At 46.7% G+C, this 21,399-nt stretch overlaps 1 protein-coding gene across 11 annotated transcripts in view; it reads right to left on the bottom strand.

Moving 5' to 3' along the window:
• The window catches only part of fgfr3 (fibroblast growth factor receptor 3), an 84,876-nt gene extending 64,871 nt beyond the window's left edge, over positions 1 to 20,005 (bottom strand). The window contains exons 1-2 of one of the 11 annotated variants that reach the window (XM_086183520.1): positions 19,566 to 20,005; positions 15,097 to 15,316 (exon numbers count right to left, since the gene is read on the bottom strand). In XM_086183520.1, the coding sequence (XP_086039646.1) occupies positions 15,097 to 15,238 (142 nt within the window). In that variant the 5' untranslated portion in view covers positions 15,239 to 15,316; positions 19,566 to 20,005. Of the gene's footprint in view, positions 1 to 15,096; positions 15,317 to 15,534; positions 15,641 to 15,673; positions 15,867 to 16,224; positions 16,404 to 16,426; positions 16,823 to 16,925; positions 17,059 to 17,456; positions 17,572 to 19,565 lie in introns of those variants that run through there. The other 10 variants (XM_086183525.1, XM_086183521.1, XM_086183524.1 and 7 more) reach the window with 10 other exon arrangements.
• Between the last annotated feature and the right edge of the window lie 1,394 nt (positions 20,006 to 21,399).

Raw genomic sequence — 21,399 nt, 5'->3', positions numbered from 1 at the left:
ATGTGTATGGAAGGATAAAATGTGACAGGAAAATCAGTCAATCAACTGTTACAGACGTTTACAAAGAACTTTTTATGTAATCCTTTAAAAGTCGCCTTTACCTTTTGTTTGTTTATGCAGGTAAATGAGAATAATAGGAATAAAGAGACTGACAGAGTTTTTTGCTTTTTTTTTTTTTCAGATATCCTATAGGACAGAATGGTGGACTCCATTCTGAACAAAAATGAAGTAATCCCTTACAGAAGTACACTGAGGAGCCAGACACATGTACAATCAGCCTGCTTCCGACAGAGAGCCGCTGCCTGCTCTGTCCCGCCAACAGATTCTCTTACTTCCTATGCTGAAGCACTGCACCGTCTGCCAACCCTTTGGCACGATCAACGTCCCTTCAGACAAGCCAGAATCACATGACCTTCAAACAGGATCCCCACAACGACCGTCCCACCACCACCAGCCATCACCTCCTCCCTCCATAAAGACCACATTTCTCTTCCTCCATTTCACAGCTATGCCAATTGTAAATCCCGCTCGTCCTGGAAGAGCTCCCTCTTCTTTTAACCCCCTCCGTTTTTTTCCTTCTTTTTTTTGAAATGTGCAGTGAAAACCCCTAATCTCTGTTTAATATGGTTTGGCCGGATGTAAATACCTCTGAACAATGGCCTTAATCTGGGCCATCCTGACAACCTCACACCGTTGTGGAGAAGCCTGCCAGGAGGAGATGGAGAGAAAAGGGTGATGGCTCGGCAGAGATCAAGGGGAGGAGAGGGGGGTAGGGAGGGTTTCCCTCACTTGCTGCCTCTATTCTTTGCCAGGCTGAGCTGCGCTACACCAAAAGAGCCCCTAAAAATCAAGTTAAAGATAGACATTGCCTGGAAGCATCCCGCCCTGGCCTGTGCCAACGTCACCCTCCCTCTGCTCGGCCTTGCTAACGAGCATCGGAAGCTACCGTACGTCCAGAGCATCTTGGCAGCACCCAATCGTCTTTGCTCCTTTCACACCCTCATCGTCGCCTCCCCTCCATCCCTCCAGCCTCAGAATAGGGTTGGATCCGCGGTAATTGTCATTCCAAAGACGAACTGGCCTAGTTTCAATTCAGCAGACAAGTGTAAGAAGCTCAGCCCACAAAGGCCAGGATGTCTGCGAAGTGTGTGGGGCTACGATACAACATAATCACACACTCTAAACAACACAGAGGAACCAATGCGATTACTGAGCATGTTCCACCATCGCGATATGAATGTGAAAGCTTGCTGTTTAAGTGTTGAGTTGTTTATGCACTTTATGTTCCCTGAACAAAGAGAACAGAGGTCATATTGTAAGAGCCAGTTGAGCAACATATTGATTTAGGGTCACTGTGGGACGGCCAAATGACTGCACTCGAACTTTGGAGGCAAATTTGATGCTCCGTCAGCACTCCTTTATCCCAAGAGTCTTGATGAATCAGGGAAGTTATCAGCCAAAGACAAAAAAACAGATTTGGTGAGGAGTAAAAAACTTCTGCTGGATATGAAGAATTGGCTACTAGACCTTTGAGCTCTGGTGAAATCCTGGAGATGGGCTGCTCTCTTCTCATATCCGACAGCATCCTCTCAAATTTAAGGCGTCATAATAAAAAAATACATGGCAAGGGTTTTATTAAATTGGAATTCATCTGAAAACCTTAATTTTCTTTTATAGATTATTGAGATTAACTCAATTCCCTTTTTGACTCAAATCACAGCTCTGATTAATTTGTCTTTATTGGTGATATCCAGTTGGGCAAACAGATGAGTCTGACTGGATCAGTACTCCGTACCCGACATCCAGAATATGAACGGGAAAACCTGGATTGGTCCCTCAAAAGTAGTAAAACAAAGTCTGTGTGAGTAAAAAAAGTCTATCCTCTAAAGGAAAATATCTTCATATTTCCATGGCTGAACAAGTTTGTGGTTAAAAAGCTGGAGGTTGTACATTTAGGGGGATTTCCAGAACTTCAATTGAAAAACGCTGAAAAAAAATGATAAGGAGCAGTGTTTGCAAAATGCCTGAAGATGTCGTATCCGAAGTGGTCGACGGGAGAGACGGCTGATGAAACCGTCCCTGACACCACAGGAGCAGCCTGAAGAGACGCCTGATGGAAATGTTCAACTTTAACCTCAGCTGACCCCGACAGGGACCCTGCCCTGACCTCTGTGTGGTCGCACACACACGCGCACACACTGGACAACATCCTCATCTGATGGTGATGGTGTGTGTCTGTGGGAGGTGACAGAGACGTCAGTGTCATGGAGTGTGATCCGTTTAAAGGCACAGTTGGCTTTCGGACTTGAACGCGCGCACGCGCGTACACACACACACACACACACACACACACACACACACAGAACAAGAGGAAAGCCGGGATTGTTCTGCATTTAGGCATCGCCCTGGCAACGCTGCAAACCTACACAGCCGTGCCGCTGTGCATTCACGCTATAAGAAAAACAACCACAGTAATCGTGTTTACAGTTTCTCACACTAACTTTGTGTTTCCGAGAAGTTAACAAAGGCGATGAAGAGAAGCTTTGAGCTCAACGTAAAAACCTCATCAACTTCGTTAATTAATCTGTCAAGCATTGCGAAGGCGTGTTCTCCTCTCCTGGAATCAACAGCAGCAGAGGCACGGAGCAGGAAGTCGGGAACCTGCAGAGGGAAGGTGCTAACACCAAGGTTAACAGCAGGTTAACAGTTAAAACTGCAATAAACACACAGGCTCCAGTACTTTTAGGGCGTTTTCACTTTAGGTACCGTTGCTTCATACCATGTCTGAATTATGAGCCGCCTCAGACTCAGTTCAAGGCAACGTTCAGGTTCCAAGATCTGGATTTTCCCTCCTGACAGCGTGAAAGAAGGCTCTGAAGAAGCGTTAGTAAACTAAACTCAAAACAAGTTGCTACAGAGCTGCTTGTAATAAAACTTTCAAAAACTGCTTCTATTTCAGACAAGTCAGCAATTATCAAATTATATTTCACATGGAAATAAAATAAAGCACAGCGGTCGTAAGGTGGAGGTGGGGTGGGTGTGGCCCTGGGTGGAATCAGCAGGAAACTAAAGCATCAATGGCCCTGAACCTGCTTGTTGCCTCTACGGTAAGCGACACTTGCACTGAGCTCTGCCGCCATGCCGGACTCCCTGAAACACTCCTGAGCTCCTTCCTGTCCTGGATCAGTCGCCCCGCTCTCTTCCCTTTTCTTTTCTTCTTGTTGATGGGGAAACATAAGGAATATGTCAAGTAATTCAGCTCTCCATCTGAGCGTTGTGAAACCGAGCACTGGACCGGCATGTTAAATGTTCAGAGAGCAGGACAGAAGCAGGAAAGCCTCTAATCCCGTAAACCCTTCCTCCTGCGTCCCTCCAGGAGCTCAAACAGGCCACAGACAGGAGCCTCTGCTGGGAAGCCTCTGGAGAACGGTGGTGCTGGGACGTCTGCAGCCTGAACACTCTCATGTCACCATCAGCATCCTGACTCAACAGAAATTCACTGTTATCCACCTGAGACTATTAGCATCACCAACTCGTTAGCTTCTCCCTGCAGGTACCTAAAAAAACCCAGGTAACTACGGAAACCACTTCACTACCCAGCATGCATGTGCTTGTATGTGCTCCTCTCCGCTGTGGCCTGCAGTTCTTCTTTGCCATTCATTGAAGACTAAATGGAGTTTCCTAAAAATGTTCCTATTCAGTGAGCGCCAACGTGCCACTGAGCAAAGCGCTTGTACTTGACTCCCGGCTGCTTCGGTGAAGTGGCTCATTGGCTGACAGGTTGAGGCTGTGGTTGAACTGAGCAGCAGGAACGTGCGACACCGGAGATGTGACACCAAAAAACATGAATAACCTGGAGTCACGGGACGGTGATGAAGGCGGATGACCAACGAACAAGCGCCAAAGGCTTCATGACACGTATGAATATCAAAATGTCTTCACTCATGTTTCCCTCCATCTTTACTGATGCATTTGTTGAATTATCGCATGATCATACACATAAAAATTGGAAAAAAAAACAACCTCAATTTAGCAAAAAAAACCCCCAAAAAAGTCTGTTCTTGTTTGAGGTAGGTTTGTCTACCCAGCTCTAAGTGTTCTTAGATTATTACATATTGGATTATTACTATTATTTTTTTAATTATGTTCCTCCAACAGGCAGGACAATATTCTTCAAAAACATTCTGAAAATCTTTTTCAAGGCACCAGAGTATAGAATCTTAGCTTATAAAACTTTCACAACATCCCCAGAACCTTTTTAGGAAGCCGCAACATGGCTGGCACAAGCCTGTACCAGAGAACAACTCCAACTTGTTCTCCTGGAGTTTTTGCTGATGGATAACGAAGACGACTCCTCCTCTGCTCTGTCACTGACGTGATTAATGCTTCCTTTATACTGACAGAAATACACGCCACGTGAGTTTGATTGCTCCGAACCAGCTGATGAGAACATGCCAAGTTTTTGTTTCTGATACATTTAGGAATCGAATGGAGAAACAACTAGTGGCTGATGGAGGGTAAAGACCATGGAGACGTCTGAAGCAGGGTTCAAAGTTCCATCCTGAAAAAAAACAACAAACTGTAACACGTAAATCTGTTTACTGATTCTGAGCATGTTGATGTGCCAGCGAGGAGGAGAAAGTTGCCACACGAGGAAAAGATGCAGCCAATTACCAGATGTACCGCATTCAAAAATAACACCGTTTTGAAAACTGTCTGGTGTGGGTTATTCTAAAGAAGCAAACCTCGAGTCAGCTCGACTGTCACTGCTCTGCAGTTAGCCAGCACAACACCAAAGTCGCCCTTCTTCTTTCCAGGGAGCAAAAGGCTTCCATTACGCTCTGCAGACGGTACAAGGGTTTATTATTTTAGCTCTCCTGGCAAAATAACATACGGGGAGAGATGGGGGGGGGGTGAGGGAGAGACGCGGGGGGGGGATAGAAGCCGAGTTCGGTTTCAATATTAGATGTGTCAGCTGCCCTGGATGTGTGTGCGTGTGTGGGGCTTTAAGCAGACATGCATGCGGAGGCGTGAGGGGAGACCCAGCATCTTTTTGAAGCACGGCGAGCAAAGATGGATGGATTAGCCAGCTGAGAGAGAGAGAGAGAGAGAGAGAGGGTGCAAAGAAGGGGAAACAAGTAGAAGAGGCAGAACAAAGGAAACAGATGTGAAATGTGTGTGTTAATGTGAAAATCTGCCATTTTTCTTTTAATCTCAATCTTTATTATACCGTCATAAATCAGCATTGCTGTATTCAGTGATGCCAATAAAGCAAATCTGAATTTTCCAAGTGGGGACCACGAGGATGGAGGAGAGAAAAAAGTGTATAGGCTGGAGAGAGAGAATTGAGCACAGTCGCGAGCAAGGAGGTAACACATACCCTTACACACTCGTGCCTCTCACTCACCCCTCTGCGCGCACGCACACACACACACACACACACAAATACACACAGAGTCTGTTGGCTCCCTGTTTCCATTCACAGAAATGTAAATGGGGTGCAGCAGAGCCAGACAGGAGAGCTCTGCTTCTGATTAGTGGTCAGAGAGAGACGGGGGGGGGGGGGGGGGTAGAGAGACAGAGAGAGAGAGAGAGAGAGAGAAAAGAGGGAGAGAGAGCTGTGATAGATAAATGAAATGGACAAGAGTAACACAGCAAGTGTTTGGATTAGCGTGTTTCCCATGTGATTTTCAGTGTCTGGTAAATACATCACAACATATGAACACATGATCCTGGATGATCATCCATGTATTTATTTTGCACATGGGGCTCATATCACGTATGCTAAGGAGCTGTTGACTGTCTGGGCTGTCGTCTTACACCGGGACCGGATTACACAACATTTCGCGCCTCTGCACTGGCACCCGCGCTCCTCCAGCCTTCAGGAGCTGCCTGAACACAGCCAATCAAAACCTAAAGAATTGAGCAGCAACAGCGATAGAAGAAGAAATACAAGCAGAAAAGGGAAAAGCAAATAGCTGGATGTATGTGTGGTCAGAGGGGGCTCCACGGGCTGAGTGATGGGTGGGACTCTTTCTCCCTTTGTGTGCAGAGATGCGTTGGACTCCTTGCAGCTTGGCACACAAAACTACCATCTGTTTGCCTCTGCCAGCAACAAAACACACTGGCTCAGAGCGAGGACGCACACGCAGACCCGTTGGTACTTGCACTAACAGTGTATAGTGCCTCGCATTCACCAGCCGTCATGACAAATCTATAAAAAAGTGATGCGATTGCAGAAAACATGGCAATAAATCCAGCGTGAGGAGAGAGAGAACTTTCACTGGATCATCCCGTCACTTCGCAGCTCAGAAATCTTTTGTCAGATTTAACCGCCGCTCCACCTGACGAGCCCCCAGCCGCCCCTACCTGCGCGGCCTCCCGGAGCCGTCCTCCCGCTACGACACAATGAGCCTCTTTGTTTTCTCTGAGTCTGCCTTATCTGTTAAGTAGCTCAACAATTTCCTTAAGGGGAGGTTTGTAATTAAAAACACGCCGTATGTCAACGCCGCTGTCAGCCAGCGGGCTAAGAACCGCCATGAACCGAAGCCAGAGGTAAGGCAGAGGACATGCACAGGTGTGAGTGAGACCGAGCTGTAGAGGCATCATTAGGCTGCAGAAGGTGATGCATGCCGCCATCAAAGGGCTCATGTGGATTTGAAAACCAGCCAAAAAAAAGTGGGCAAATTAGCAACTATTCAGGAAGATTTAAGGCTCAACGTGTAAACGCACAGGCTGCCACATAATGCCTCTTTGTGCGTCGGGGAGTGAAAGTAAAAAGAGACAATAAGGAGAAGAAACCACCACACAGAACGGTCCCCTGTTTTCATCCATAATTCATAGGGTGAAATGCAGGGAAGGTTTCAAAGGGCATTAATGAGGTGTATTAATTCATAGGTGGCTGCAGCCCGGGCTGCTACGTACGGAGGCCGCGAGCTGATGGTGGCCTGCTCCTCTACAGCCGCCTGCTCATCTCCTCTACCGTACACCTGAGAGACTCATCGTAGGCTTTTAGTCTCTCCTTACAAGATAAAAGGTCCGAGAACCATTTCGACCCATTGAAAAAAATCAAGTTTATCATGCTGCTTTTGTAAGCAGCCACCTGAGAGTGGAACACGGCATAGAACTGTCAGTGTCCGCTAAAATGTGCACTCGCCCTCTACGACTGATAGAAACATGAGCTTTGGTTTCTGGGTCTTCTATGTCTTCCCTTTCACCTCCTCTACATTTAATAAAATGTTTAAAAATCAATAAATAAGATCAAATACCAACAACAATGTAGCACATCTTTACTGGTTTCAGAAATAAAGCCAGAAATATCTGTAAAAATCAACTGTACTCTGAAGAGTGCAGGTACTGGTTGAACGCCTTTAATAGAATTGACAACATGAAAGCAGGAAAATACCAATATTTCCATATGGAAATTGAAAGCTCAACTAGGCAGCAATTGAACTGCTGCACATGTGTGAAATTGTCATGTGACACCAGCAACTGGAGCTAAATCAGAGAGCCGTGGTGCTGCCGTTTGTCTCCGATGACTGAATGACTTGAAACAGAACTTCTTGTGCGGCACAAAGACGATCCGGTGCCGATCACTTGCAAGAACATCTTTAAAAACTACTGCCCATGGAACACGGACACAGCGTAATGACCTCATTTCATAGGGAAGGAACAATGTGTTTTAGCTTCCTCTGGATTAATTTTTATCCATGGGTCACTTATTTGCCACCTGACCTAGCACTTCCTGTGACCATTCTAGAGTTTCCTGTTCGCTGACGCAACTGCTTTCCCTTTCAGCAGAGAGGCCAGCCCCCGTGGTCACTGACCAAGTGTGACTACAACATGGAGAGGTGACGCTGAACTAGCAAATAGCATCTTACAATATGAACTTTTGTGTTTAGTAAACTAGAAAAAGGAGCGTGAAAACCGCACTACCATTCATCAGGCAGTCAGAGAGGCTGCCAACAGGTTTCTAACGAGTCAACTATTATGTCAGTGTGTTTACAGCTTGTTTGCACTGATAAAGAGAAAGCAAAAAAAAAAAAAAAATCTGCTAATGCAAATTTCAAGATATGCAACTGCATCTCTAATTTAAGAAAAAAATAGCCGTGCGCTTAAATATCAAATGATGTCCAAACCAAGGAGATTAAAAGCCCCTTCTAGTGAAGTCGCCCCTCCAAACAACAAGTGAACAGGACTGCAGTCCAAAGCAGACATTCAGATCAGGACTGCAGCTCCCGACGTGCCCTAAATATTCCCCAAAATGGTCAGAGTCAAGCCAAACGCTGTAAATTCATCTGATATGCAGCATCAGCATCAGACTTTTCCACTGTTTCCACTGTAATTGAGCTGTGTGTTATCCCTGGAAAAAGACAGTCTAGACACTAATACTCTTCGAGTACTTAATGAAAATCTCCCTAATACATAAGGTGCTTAGAAGGACGACATGATACAAAGTACAGCATGTTCAAAAGTAAACACTATTTATTACGCATCTAACCAAAAGTGATCTTTGCGCCGGTTCAGGGCTTTTAATACTAATATACAAATCCATCTTTATAGGTGCAAATGTTTGAGCTTAATCCTGCTGGACTGCCTTCCAAGTCTGAGAGAAGCTCCCCACGATCATTAACTGGTAAATGAGACTTTCACTTGTGTTTAATGTTTAATTCTCATCCAGAAATGTGCCAAAAGTGTCAGATTAAGTGCCTGATGGAGTCGGGATAGAACAACTATTGTTCAGCAAATCATCACTCTCCACAGCTCTCTTGGCTCGCACACTTTGCCAAAGATTTCTTGATAATGCTGCCGGGAAAAAGACTCTCCGAGAGCCAAAGCTGTAGAAGAAGAAGAGGGACTGCTTGGACAAACGCTTGAATTTTTAGGGTCATGAAAAGCCCACACATGGAGCTGTGCTCATTTGCATAATAGGATGATTAAACAGCAGTGAGCTTGAGAGCTCCACAGAAAATTACAGAAGCGTCGTGGCCTAGAAAAAGAGCCCTTCAATGAATCACCGCTGGAGAGGCCAAGGCCGAGCATCTACGCGGGACTGAAACATGCTGGAGTGCAAAAGCCAACAGCAGGGTTCTATAACCGTGATGGTTACGACTGTTCCATCAGTCGTGCAAGAAGCTTGCCTTGCCAAGACTGCAACTAGATACTGAACAGACGCAGGCAACGATGATGCCGAAGCCCTCGGATCATAGTGCTCCTTCAAAATAAGACTAAACCGACTCCTGCACTTTCACTTTCATTTTATGGAAAAAAGTATTGTTCCTCAGTTTCATGGTATTTTTGGCTCTTGGTTTGGCGCCATGTTCTCTGACCTGAAGGGAGGCACGCTGACCCTGCTGCACAAGCTCGGACTACAAGAGCATCTAGAAGCACTCCAGGTGGACGGGACACTTGTCACTTTATTTCTTTTTTGGTGGGGGGGGGGTCCATCAGAGGGGCGCAGTGACGGATCAGAAAAACACTCGGTGATCACAGGGGCACTTGAGATGACGAGGGAGGCGCCGGGTCACTGGAGGGGCTGAATCGGCTCTACCGCTGTACACAAACGCAAGCTAAGCGTGTTCAGGTAAAAAACAGTTAGGTAACTGAAGACCAGAGACTTTCCTCTCTAGACGAACACGTGGAAAATATTTTCATGCCAAAATCCACTTGAGCGAGCTGAAAAAGTTGAGTCACAGCTGGCTGCAAAAGTACGAAAGATCGACACTGAAACGGCTTGAAAACACACAATACTACTCCCCCTTACACACACACACACACACACACACACACACACACACACACACACACACACACACAGAGTTTCAGGAGAACACTGCTGCTGTCAGAGTTACAGGAGGGATCTGTTTCCTGGAAAAAAAGATTGATAGAGAAGTAGATTTCAAAAAGTTGATTAATTGTTAAATGTGTGAGCCTGACTGAAAAATAGACGTTCAAACTACGTGAAACACGCCGTCCCAGCTGCGACTCAGCCTGGGGAGGAATCAACGACAAGCTTAAAGGTTCTTTCCTGAATAGCCTTTGAATTTACTTCTGATGTTTGACAGGAACGCCTGCCTGCTAACATATTTGGTGTGTGACAGGAAGAAAGTCTAACTGCACATCAGCTGTCGGAGGAGACAGCGCCACCTACCATTCTGGAGGTGGACAAACTTCAGGGAATAAACCAATTCCTCCCTGTTCAGGGATGAGGACAGTCATCCAATTAAATGATCTCTATGGTTTGATGGTCGATGGAAACCCACCATGTGTGTGTATGTGTGTGTGTGTGTGTGTGTGTGTAAACTACAGAGCTTGAGTGTAAATCTGTGGATGGCACGGGTTTAATAGGACTTCTAACGACCCACACAACACCTGCTGATTTGATGATGAGAATACAGTGGTCAGTAACCTTTCCACCACACACGTGCCCGCACACACACACACACACACACACACACACGCACACACACACACGCACACACACAAGTATAGTGACCACACAGAACCAGACTATCCTTTCATTTCTATCTTTCTCTCTTTTTATCTTTCTTTACAGCCTCTCTTTCATAGTCTGCTTCTGCTCAGACAGACATAACACTCACTTAACTACAGACGACACATGGGCCTGCTTTGTCGCTCACTCACATACACACACACACAGACACACACACACACACACACACACACACACACACACAAACACCATCACACAGACTTGCATGCACAACGATGCAGCGACAAAAACAAATGTGCTGAATTTGTTCGTCTGCTGTTTCACAGAAAGGCAGAGGAGCCACATAAATCATGGGAGCTCAGCGGGGAACTGGTGGGTGGGTGGGCGTGGGTGGTCGGTAAATACAGAGGAGAGAAGAATAATGCACACACACATACACACAAACAGCCTCTGCTCTTTGTCATCTACAGTCGGTCAGCTCTGCCTCCCAAACATTTGGAATTGCCACCAGCGTTTGGAGAAATAAACAAGACTGCGCTCTGGAGCAACGTTTAGGTGCACTTAATGGAAACGAGGAATTACGCTTCACACACATCCACTCACACACACACAAACACACGCACGCGCGCACACACACACACACACACAAACCACAGGGTCTCCTTACCTCATACATCCATAAATATATACCAGGGTGAGCTAAAGATTTATTACACACAGCCTTTTTCTTTTTACATGGACTTGATGACACTTTCAGAGTTCTTGTTTAAATCCAGGATACCATATCTGGAGTGGTCCAACAAACACGCAGCGTGTTGCTCGGTCAACGTACACATTCTCCCCTCTTAACATTCATCCACTCATCTGAAAACAAGCTGGATATGCGAATACAACAGTCCAAAACTGCACTATTAAACTAATATTTACAGATATGCAGTAAACTTTCAAGGGCGTTCCAGTCTTTACCACCTACTAATGTCTGACACACACATTAATCTGTGCGCGTGTGCATACACGTACACACACACATGCACACACACACTGGTTGAGTCATTGAAACACACCAACCTAAGCGGCAACTTTGCAGGCCGGCGCTGTGGCGGCTGAGGGGGAAATCGTGCCATCTGCCAGTAAACAACAGTCATTTTATCCCTACTGCTCATCCATCTGTGGGATTGGGGGACTCAGCTGGAGGCCGGCGGGCCACAGGGGGACGGGGGAGACGAGACGATGCAGCCCGGAGGACCCGCCAGGCATTGAGGCTGCTGCTAGGGTTCATGCACTTCCCCACCTCATAATATAAGAAAATACATGATTGGTGGTATTTGTTTGTAAAAAAAACAAACCAACAAACCAACAATCAACAAAAACAAAGCTTGAATCTACAATTTTGGACTTGTGGTCCCGCTCCTATACGGGGGGGGGGTTCTTCTCATTTTCACTATTAATCATCCATCCTCTCACGAACCAGCAGAAATGAAGTATGAAATGGTGCCGTGATCAGCAGGACCACACAGGAGACACATTTTTCTATTCTTCCTCTTGGGTTCAGATTTTTCACATGAACACAAAAGCTGGCGTCTTGCTTGGTGTCACTGTCACCTCTGTGGATGCACGCTGATGACCTCTGATGATGATGCTGGGTATCGACTTGCCTCGCAGCCTATGAACTCCCTGTCTAGGAGGCTTCAGAATACATCAAGCTCCCTGTCTCACTGCTCATCTGTGACATAAACCCACCCGTCTGTTGCCATGATCAGGAAGGAACCACAATCAGAGCAAAAACCAATGCTGAAATTAAAGGAATTCGCAAGCTCTTTTGGAACTCTGTTCCCCGTCCATCGCCCTCAGAGCCTGACTAGAAGATAGATCGCCTTCTCTCCTCTGTGCTGCATCAGGGGATTGAAACCCCAAGAGACCTGCTGACCCTGAGGTAGCTTAGCACAATGAATGGCAGTGGGTGGGAAGTGTTAGCAACTCTCTCTTGGGTTGATCCAACAGTAATCCTCCTCATCCTCTCTCACAAAGTCGGCTATGATTAGCGGCAGCAGTCGCTCTGCTCGTCCAGTTCCAGCTGTGCGCTGATTCAGATATTACAACGTCTTGTAATTTAGACATAAAGATGTTTGTTTTTCGAGAGAAGCATGTTTGATGACAGTGGTATGCTACCACTTCCCATTCACTACCATTCAGTGTGCTAAGCTAACTAGCTGTCGGCGGGTCTCAGCTCGCTCCCGCAGCAGAGGAGAGGATCTACAGTGTCTTCTAGTCTGGCTCTGGTTGGTGTCTCCCTTTAATAAAACACAAATAACTCCATCCCGAGTTTCAAATGACATTTTCAGCCTCACACTGAGCATAAGGACTTTTATCCTTCACGGAAATGTAGGAGATGGAAAACATGGTGGGACACTTCTCACGTTATCAGCTCGCCATCATAAACTTCACATTGGATTAATCAACACATAATAACATGACAAACATTGGCAGTTTGAAACAATATCCTCCTCTGAGCTGTGCGTCGGGCCACGTCTGTAACATGCAGGTACAAGGAGATCAGAGCCCCAACAGCCGCCACCCGGAGGGCTTTAAAAAAAACACACTCAGCTCTTGGATGATGCCAAGCGGGATAGGCTGTGATGGCTCCCAGCAGGGAAGGCAATCAAGCGGACAGAATCACAACACATCTATTGAAACACTGGGTTTGTACATGAGCGAGGGCAGGGGCGGCTCTGTGGAGAGTGGAATTTACACCGAGGTGCTGTGGAGGACTATCACGTCAGTCTGATCCAGAGCTGCTTTTCAGCCTCCAGCGGCTCGTCAGTGTCAAAGCGAAGACACACAACAAGTATGAATATGTAAAAGTGCGTGAAATTCAAATCCCCTTTTCTTCCAAGGATGAATAAATCACGCTTTTTGTTTGTCTCCGAACAGGCATTCTTTTTTTTTTTTTTTAGAGGTCACATCTTTAACACGTCAATTATCAAGTTCACCTAAGCCTCACGTCCACACTACTTACCTCTCTGCTATCACTGCTCTAACCTCAGTGTTTAGGAAGAGGCCCCACATACACGCCAGCAACAACATGCATGATCTTATTATAAGACAACCGCGCTGGTCGTCCTCGCTGCGCTGTAGCTTGTGAAGTGTGTCAGAGCCGCATCTGAAATAACTCGCAGATAAAAGAGAAAGGGAGGGGAGAGGAAAAACAACACTTGGCTAACGCCTCAAAAAAGATCACTCTGCTGTGTTAGTTTTTTTGCGCAATATGGAGTGATTAAAGCAAACACAGTCGACGTTTACTTTGGATTGATCTTCAGCTATTCCTCCGCCTCGGGTACAAAGAGGGAAGAACGTGCTAAGCTCAGCGAACCAAGAAGAGTCCAATTAAATCCTCCTCATAAAAAAACCCTCTCCATACGCATTCGCATAAACAATAAAGGTGCCTTTGGAAATCTCCTTATTTGAAGTGATGAAGCCAGAGAAACATGGTGCTGAGCAGATATCATACTAGCATGTAAAATGAAGCGAGGAACAAGCCGCTAAACCTTTCCTTTCTTGTTTTTGGACAAGCACCCTTTTAGGCTCCTTCTCATCCCAGCGCTGCAGGAAGGCGCCGCATCAGTTTCTGTGGCCTCACCTCACGTCGGCACATAGAGGCTCGTTTTGTACAACCGACGATCCAAAACCCGCAGACATTCAACCAGCAGCCGGTGATGTCCATCAGTTTTATCGAAAATAATACAAGATTTTTCCGTGGGTCCTTCCGCATGTCACAGCAGGTAAACAACTGAAATCATGGTTCTGCTCTTTTTAGTGTCGCAGCCGTTCCAGTGAGCCAGTGCGCACAATACCAGCCTGGACTAGACTGACCAGGGCCATAGCTGAGGTTATTAATTAGATCAATATTTATCCTGCAATACACGCCAGAGCCGCTGTGACAAGGGTCTATAGAGAGACCAGACTTAGACCAGTCTAACCAGACGTTAGCATCAACCAAAAAGGGGGGGGGGGGGGGGTAATTGTTGAAAACAAACTGAGGAGAACGTAAGAACAATAATGATAATGCATTACTTTCCAAAGGTAGAAGTACAAAGACAGGATAAGAACAGCTTTTGTCACGAAATATCGATGAAATACAGTTAGACAACAACCACTGTAGAACCACAGACTCGAGGCCTGTCGAATCCCAAAAGACTCTCTAATGACAGCGTTTCCATGGTGATGGCATGTAATTTTAACAGGTAATGAGGTTCTTAAGAGGATATTTTCAAGTTCCATTCATGTTTTACATGAAATCTCATTGGATTCCATCATTGTTACAGGTATTGTTCATCCGTCTGTTAGCACAAAAACTGTGCGACCGAATTTCAGTAAACTCGGGTTTAGGGGTGTCACAGGGGCCAGGAGAGCTGCCAATACATTTGAGGGCTGATCCACTCAACAGATTGACAAACAACAATTGTTTTTGCCTTGGTGAGCTGGTGGAGGTACGCAAGTCCCCTCTAGTTCCTCTGTTACTGTAAATCCTAGTTTTTTCTCTCAGCTAATTTTGATCACATAGGAACAAAACTGTGCCAGACGGTTAGCTTTAAGCATTGGGTTTCCTTCATGACAATTAGCAGTAGTGGGAGGTTGAATCCTACCTGTGGGCTGAGCGGTGGGAAGCCTGGCTGGAGAGACGCAGAGAGGCAGCAGGATGGAAAGCCAGAGTGAGCACCACAGAGCCGTCATTCCTCTGGACAACGAGGTGAGACGCAGAGCAGTGAGGCCCGACTCACACAACATCCTCCGTTTGCATGCTGTCCAGCACAACAGCGGCGTCCGACGCCGCAAGAAACTATCCAACAATTCCCTGCCACTGGCCTGAAAAACAAGAAGTTAAAAGTCAGAGCTGAGAGAGAGAGAGAGAGAGAGAGGGAGAGAGAGATCTGGGCGTTCGGAGTGAGATTCCCGGGCAGATCTGGCTGTGAGAGAACACTCCATCAGAAATGAAATCAACAAAATGAAGAAGTAAGACTGTAAAATTGAAAAGTGAACAAAGAAGCGCCGTCGGGTCTGCATTCATGCTACCGTTCCCTGACCTGACATTCCACATAGATTTCAGGGATTAGGCTGGAAATCCCGTTTCACAGGTTTTCTCAGGGGCTTTTTTTGCCCGAGTACCTGAGTGTCAAGATGTCTGCTGATATTAGACCAACATTATCTGAGGGTTTAGGACACCTTTTCCATCACGCCTCCAGTCCACAGGTTCATCTTCCGCTGGTGGAAGCGGGTTAGATTGAGGAGAAAGAGAGATTTCGAACCCGAACAGCCTGACATTCCTCTTCCCACTCTTTTCTGCTTGAGAAACTTTTCTGCAAGGTTTAGCAACCAATCGACATGGATTCACTAATCTTCCTGCAGGATGAGGAATGCCGAAGTCTACAGTATCAGTTGCTCAACATGCCCGGCGGCTTGCAAGAGTAGGAGGAGGGAGCGTGACGGCCACGGCGAGCGACGGCGGAGTGCTCTGCTGTCTGTTTGCTTAAGCGGGGAAAAGCTGGAATGCAGTGAGGTTCACAGAGAAAGCTCTGCGCGAGGTGCCCAGAAAAGCAGAGCACCCCCCCCCCCCCCACACACACACACACACACACGCACTGTTAGCTTAAACTTTAGCAGCTTTGTCAGGCTTCAGAATAACCTTGGCTGTCAGACATCCACGCCGGCAAAAACACAGCTTCATACACACAAAGATTTCGGAGTGCTTGCACACAGAGGTGTATTGTACATACACAGCGAGTCCAGAGAGAGGTTGTGTTGTCTTAAGTCTTAACAGTACTGCTTTTCTTTCCCTCAGAGGACCTGTGACCCACTCCTTGCTCAGCACAAACCAAAGCCCGGCTCTGCAAGACTCTGTTTGCACATTATCACTTTTCAACACAGAAACTTCACACAGGAGTAGATAGTCCCAATGTAAACACGCCGCCACCGCACCTTCCAGCTCCGGCGTACAGCAGCCCTTGATGTGAGCTGCTCTTCTTCTCGCTCGGCCCATCCTCACCTTCACGCAGCACCAGGCGACGCCTGCACGCCGCTGCGGTTTGTTTAGACAGGCCGATAGTCTTCACTCGGCGAGCGGGGAGGTAGCTGATTGCAGGTCCCTCAGAATGAAAAACGTGTTTTCACTGGCAGACGCACAAGTGGAGAGATCTTGACGTTTTACAGGCACGCGGGAGCTGCCTCAGATCGGGTTGGCGTTCACCTGCAGATCTATTTAGACAAGGAACATGACAGCCTCTCCGGCAAAGAGTGAGGAGAGACCGGGAAGCCACGGAGGGTTTTGAACTGACTCATTTGGTGACAGACGATCATTTAGACAACTCCACGTGCAAAGTGAATCTGCAGGAAAGTCTTGCAGGTGATTGAGTGCAGGAAGGAGAGCAGAGGTAGAGGGGAAGTAACCAAGTAGAAATGTGACAGATTTCTCAGGTACCTGCTCCTACCGCACTCCAACACAACATCTATACTTTCTGTGCATCGCTTTTTCGACGCACGGCCGACAAAAATGACAGAAAAGATGCAATAAGTGAAACAAAGGAGAGCTCTAAGGGACGGAGGACTTGTTCACTGCAGCGTGAGAGGCAGGTGAACATCATGAACGCTCCACCTGGTGGAAATCACATCCAGCGAAGGGAAGGATTTGATATCCATGCGTGCTGTCATGGATGAAAGTGAAGCAGGCAAAGCAGAAAAAATACTTTATACTCCTGGTATAGAAGTAGTAAAAGCCAGTAGTTTTTACTTTTGAGTAAACAGGTTGAATCGGTACTTCTATGTGAGTAAAGATTGTGTACTTTTGCTCTCTCTGCAAGTCCTCATGTATTTATATATCTGACAGAATTGTTCCCTTAGATCATTCATTACTTTTATTATATATATATATATATATATATATATATATATAATTGACTGGTGAAACTCAACCAGCACAGCCCCCAAAAAAGCTTTAAATTCGCTTAACAACCTCAAACAGCAGCAGAAGAAGAGCCGCTACGGATCCCAAAGAGCAGCGAGCAGTTCAAAGCCTCCGAAGTGTTTTCATGCTAATATTTTCTTAAAGCTTGAAAGGGGAAACACAGCCACGGCGGTGAATAATACATGAACATTAATCATGCAGAACTATCTTCACATTGTACTCGCTCGGAGGCACAGGGGCGCTTTCACCCGGGTTCAAACCCCCGTCATCCCTCCGCCGAGATCAGTGCGAGCCGCTGGTCACGTGGTTGTCGCACCTTTCCAGAATAAAACCTCAGATTCAATCAGAGAAAGTGAGTTGTTGTTTTTTTTTTAATTTAATTTTATTTTTGGCCAGGTGGTTCGAGACGAGTGGGTACTCCTCCACTCCTCTTCCCCTCCACTCTTTCCCCTCACACTCCCCACACTCTTCCTGAGAGCAGACATCGATAAGGTGAGTGAGTGGCAGCGAGAGCTCTGCACCTCGAAGCCGAGCTCGGCGTGGCTCCGGGTGTGGACGCCCCCCCCCCCCAAAAAAAAAAAAAAAAAAACACAGAAGATTTGAGAAACAACGAGGCAACGACACAAAACCTCCTGAGACCTGCAGCGGTGGCGTGAACATTCCGGCAGGTGCAAACAAACAGCTTAGAAGCTCAGTTTCTGCCACCGCAGACACTTAGAGACATCCAGGGAAGCTCATGCAGGTGTCAGTAGCACCGCGAACGACGGCCGCAGACCAGTGTGAGTCCCTGGGTGGGATTGTCGGTCTGGGAGAGCACTGGAAAGTTATAGTTCATGATTGAATTAATAACAATAATAATAATAATAATGAGCTCTTTTCTTTCACTTATTATGTCCCTCTTTGTAATGTAGAACAGGAAACACTAATTATTAGTTATCTGTTGGTGTTTAGGGCCAATTTCGGTTAAGAAAAAAAAGGCAATCAGAAACGCGTTTGGAGTCAAACGCGCTCGTGTGTGTGTGTGTGTGTGTGGGTGTGTGTGTGTATGTCCTCGGGAAGGCGTTATCTCTCTAGCCGATAGTTGCAATTAATTTGCAGCATAAGTGAACTATTGCCACGCGCGCTTGTCTCTGGCTCCAGTGTTTAATGGGTTAAATCTCCTTTCAGCGTAGCTGCAAGCCGGGGTTTTCTCTTGTTTTTCAATTCCGATGATGATATGTCTCGATGGGAGTCAAATCTGAGAAATCTGAAGGAAAAAATAAATAAAAATCACCATCTGAATCCCATGGAGGCGCGCGTGTGTGGAGCAGGGGACCCGCCGCTGCTGCTGCGGGGGGAGAGAACCGCACAGCTCGACCCTTCAAAGGGCTGAAGCAAAAAAAAAGAAAAAAAAAGTGCTGCTTTCTGGAGAAACTTCAGAGATGACGAGAGGTATTATTAGTCTGACAGAAGCTAATTCATATTTCAGCTCCCAACGAGAGAAGACGTCACTGCAGCGAGGGAGGAAAGGCGTGTTCATCGCGAGCAGCAGAGGATGATGGAAGGGCAGTGCTGGACTTCTCGAGTGAATATGATGGTTGGATCAAGGTGCGAAATTAAAACAACAAGAAACACCGTTTTTACACTTTAAATTCTGCCACTACATTTTCTCATACTTCATGTTTTTTTTCATTGTTTTCCTTGAACCACAGTGTCCATAAAATAATCCAGCACGAGGTTTTAATAATTCCAGAAAATTGAAGTTAATTGGCACTGGGACCAGGAGCCCGGTCCGCCTCCACAGCCCGGCAGCGTGCGTAACTGCACCCCCCATGCAGAGCCCGCGTGAACCACGCGCTTTATCCAAATTCAAAGAAGCGCAGGTTGCGTCCTCGCGGCTCCGGTGCATTCCGGGGAGCGCCGATTGCGCACCGACCGGTGACGGACGAGCCGTTCTTTAGTGCCACCTGCGCCATGGCAGTCTGGTCCCGGAGCTCCACGCCTCACACACACATACATTCACACACACGCACACACACTCACTCAGTACACGCCACATCTACGGGGAAGTTTACCGCGTCTCTCACTCCTCCTCCCCATGACAGGTAAATAATAATAATAATAATAATAATAGTAATAATAATAATAATGATGATAATAATAATAATAAATACTGACCCAAGAAGCTCGCTTCTGACAGCAAGTCTGTCTTTCCAGGTGTCACCAAGCCCTCAGTAGAAATAAAGACTTAGTTTTCCAGTAGACTCCCTGAAACCCAACAAAACTGGGAAATCCTCAAGTCCTCGCGCTTCGTGGAGCAGTTTGGCGACACTGAAGGGGAAAAAAAAGTCCGAATTCCCCCCTCAGCGAGAGTCTCCTGCTCCGGCACAGCCACTTCCAAAGTCAACTTCTCCACTAAATCCCCTTTTCCACAGCGCGCTGCGGTCCAAAGTGTCCAAACCTCCCGGGTACGTTCATCCTCGGGTGCGCGGGCTGGTGTGTGTGGAGGAGGCGAGCGGGACGCGGCTCCTCTCCGGTGCGGATGCCAGTCAGTGTGTTTCGTCCTCTTGGGTCGACCAACTTGGACTGGTGGCTCTCCTCCGCTGGCTGACTGGGAAGTAGGGAGCTGCGTGGTGCTGCCGTCATGTCAGACCGGCGAGGGACAAGGAGGACTTCCGGTTGGTTCTTTCAAAACAAAATACACAAGGCGGTAAAACCTGTGACGCAATGCTTTTGTGAATGGTTCGGCACATTTCCCCGGAACATGCAGTTTAAAAAAGAAAAAAGCTTTATAACACAAAAAGCTTCAAGAAAAGGATAATGAACACATGTCAACTTTTCTGTGTAAGCTGCTTTTATTTGATGTGTTTATTTTCTTTCTCAATAACAAAGTGTAAAAATGTCCATGATTTGGATTCATTCCAGAGTTAAATATCCTCGTAATTACATAGAAAGTGGTTCAGAATGAGCGGCCAGGCTCTGCTGGAGCTGATGTTAACCTGGACTTCGGGCTCCTGTGACACTTGGGCTGAAGTTAATTGTGGGTCCTATTTTTGAGTCGGACCCACTTCATACAGGGAAGTAAATAAAACTAGATCTTATGTGATGAAACAATTAAAACCTATTACACGAGACGTACTTACCTTTTCAAGTCAACCGGTGTCCCACAGTTGTCAAGGAACACCAACAGCAAGGATGTACAGTGAGGCAGCGCGTTGTAGCCTTCGATGAATGGAGAAAAGCAAAGTAGTGCAGGTCTATTCAACACCGGGTGGTTCACAATGCGAGATTAAAATGCTTTTATTTTGGAGGCCGGACCGTCGTGTGCCAGTGTGCCTCGATGGCTTGACGCTGCTCCTCTCCCTCCGCGGTCCAGGATGCCTCCTGGCTGCCTCTCCGCCGGGCAGCGCGCCGCCAGCGGGGGGAGGGAGATCAGATTTCGGCGCGCCGCCCCTCCGGGACCGCTGGAGGCAGTAAGTGACGGATTGTCCAGAACTTCCCACATCTCTTTCCTCAGACATAGCTGAACCAAACCAGCAGATATTCCAGATTCCAAAGATAAAAATGATGAATTTAGATTCAGATTAAACTCTAAGTGTAGCTGCTGCCTGACTGGAGCCTGGGGAGCACAAGTGGACTCAGAGGGCCTGAATAAAGTAGATCAGAAATGGAGTTTGTGACTGAATGCTTTCTGATTAACACAACAAAAGAATTCATTTTTCTCTTCATAGAATTTTCTCCTGCAATGGCCTTCAGGGGGATGATATCCTCATGGGGCCACAGCTGGACAGGGGCCCTGGAAGGTGTTCGGATCTGTATGTGTGTCTCAGCAGGACCGTGCAAAAACTGACGCTGGTTTTCACTCAGCTTGATGGAGGGGAGTAACACTGGCCAGGGTAGAATGCATAAAAAAACATCATGAAAAACTGCACTTTTTGACATGGGGTTTAGCTGAGGTTTGTGTTCTGAGAATCCTCCAGTTTAATTGGCGTCCGTGTAATTTGACCTATTC

Source organism: Aulostomus chinensis, chromosome 17, assembly GCF_037954235.1.
Source record: "Aulostomus chinensis isolate RoL2024-O1b breed Wild chromosome 17, RoL_Achi_v1.0, whole genome shotgun sequence".
Classification (NCBI taxonomy): Eukaryota; Metazoa; Chordata; class Actinopteri; order Syngnathiformes; family Aulostomidae; genus Aulostomus; species Aulostomus chinensis.
Note: the sequence above shows the minus strand (reverse complement) of the source record. Positions and strands in the feature narration are given on the sequence as shown.